The 1556-nt window shown below is 49.7% G+C and overlaps 1 protein-coding gene across 1 annotated transcript in view; it reads right to left on the bottom strand.

Moving 5' to 3' along the window:
• Positions 1 to 1164: 1164 nt before the first annotated feature.
• The window catches only part of LOC140241434 (uncharacterized), a 63231-nt gene continuing 62839 nt past the window's right edge, over positions 1165 to 1556 (bottom strand). Inside the window, exon 7 of the mRNA XM_072321166.1 lies at positions 1165 to 1546. Coding sequence (XP_072177267.1) covers positions 1449 to 1546 — 98 coding nt within the window. The 3' untranslated portion in view covers positions 1165 to 1448. The remainder of the gene's footprint in view (positions 1547 to 1556) is intronic.

Here is a 1556-nt window from a genome sequence, read left to right as displayed (position 1 = left end):
ACCTAAAATCACAACTTGCTACAAGCCATAGGGCAAGTACAGTGCAGGAGAACCTATCAAAACTCTTGCGGTGAGCATTACCAATGACCTAGCTTCTGGTTACTTGTCTAAAGGTCGGGAAACAGTCCTGAAGAACTGCAAAGGCAACAGCTGAGAAGTTTCTCTCACCAAGGCAAAGGAAACAGCATGTCCGATGGACTCGTGATGCACTACCTACCAATGGCACCATCCTCGAGGACACAATGTGTCTTGATGTAGTTTTTCAATCACTCCACTGGAGAGAGCTTGTGTCTCCCTCAGTCGCACTTGTGTCATGTTAGTAGACCTAAATACATTTGTAGCTACAGCTAACATCTGTACTCATGAAATGGAAATCATCAAGGTGCAATGCAAGCCAGCGCCGATGGAGTGCTTTTTTAGTTTTGGATTAGTTTGGGTTCTTCAAAGGATATTTGTTGAAAAAAAAAAACAACAACACAAACCATAACAACAACAAAAACAGAAAAGCGCAAAAGATGTTACCAACATCAACCAAGGAAGAAAAACAAAGAGCAAAGGCAAGAAGCATCTGAAGGGAAGAGGGCAGGGGGGTTAGCTTACCTGCATGAGAAAAACAAGTCACGGCAGTGCACTGACTACCAATGGGACCGGTCTGGGCATGCTCACTTTGCTAGTCACATGACCACCTGGGCGGCAGCCTTGCCCTGCATGGCCCCTCCAGCTGCTAGGGGCGACGAGGCCTTTTCTGTAAGGGACTCCAGGCTATTGGAGTTGGAGTTATTGACCATGAGCATGGGGTTGTTGCTTTCAAAGGGCGGACGCAGGTTAGTGGCGCTGATACCCACACCACTGCCAAGCTTATTGGCGAAAAGCTGCTTGCGGGCCTCGACCAGCGAGTCAGATTTCCTGGAAGTGGGCAAGGGGCTGGAAGTGGGGAAACTCTTGGGACCAGAGGGCTCCACCTTGGAGCCACTTGATGACGATGGTGATGGTGTTGCTGTTGAATGGGGCAAAGCATTGGTTGGAGAGGCAACTGAGCACGAAGATGAGGTGGTAGTAGAAGAAGAAGAAGAAGGAGTAGATGAAGTAGAAGAAGATTGTGTTTGTGAGGTATAAGAGTGGGTTTATTAGGTGGGAATAGGAGGGGGAGTACCTCTTGTGACACATTGCGCTTGCCCGGCGCCATGGACGAAGGGGAGGTCACTGCGGGCTTGGCTTTGTCAGTGGCTGTGGTGGTGTTGCCACCACCAGTGGATGCTCTTTGGTTTGGCTGGTACCACTGGGCTCTGAGTGCATGGAAGAATTCAGTTTGTTTGGGGTGTTCCTGGAGGGTTGAAGAGTTTCTTTTCCAACGGGGCTAGTAAGTTGTGCCGCCGCTGCCCGAACATTGACACCACCAAAAACCTCGCGATGGTGACTTGTCCCTTGGTTCATGCTCCTTGGTGAGGTCAGAGCAATTCGTAATTGGGCAGCCTTTCTACTGCTTCCCTGAACTTTGATGCACCTTCTCCAGAGGTTAAGGCAGTGGGTCTGGACACCTGATTGCCTCTAGCAGC

This window comes from Diadema setosum, chromosome 2 (assembly GCF_964275005.1).
Source record: "Diadema setosum chromosome 2, eeDiaSeto1, whole genome shotgun sequence".
Lineage (NCBI taxonomy): Eukaryota > Metazoa > Echinodermata > Echinoidea > Diadematoida > Diadematidae > Diadema > Diadema setosum.
Note: the sequence above shows the minus strand (reverse complement) of the source record. Positions and strands in the feature narration are given on the sequence as shown.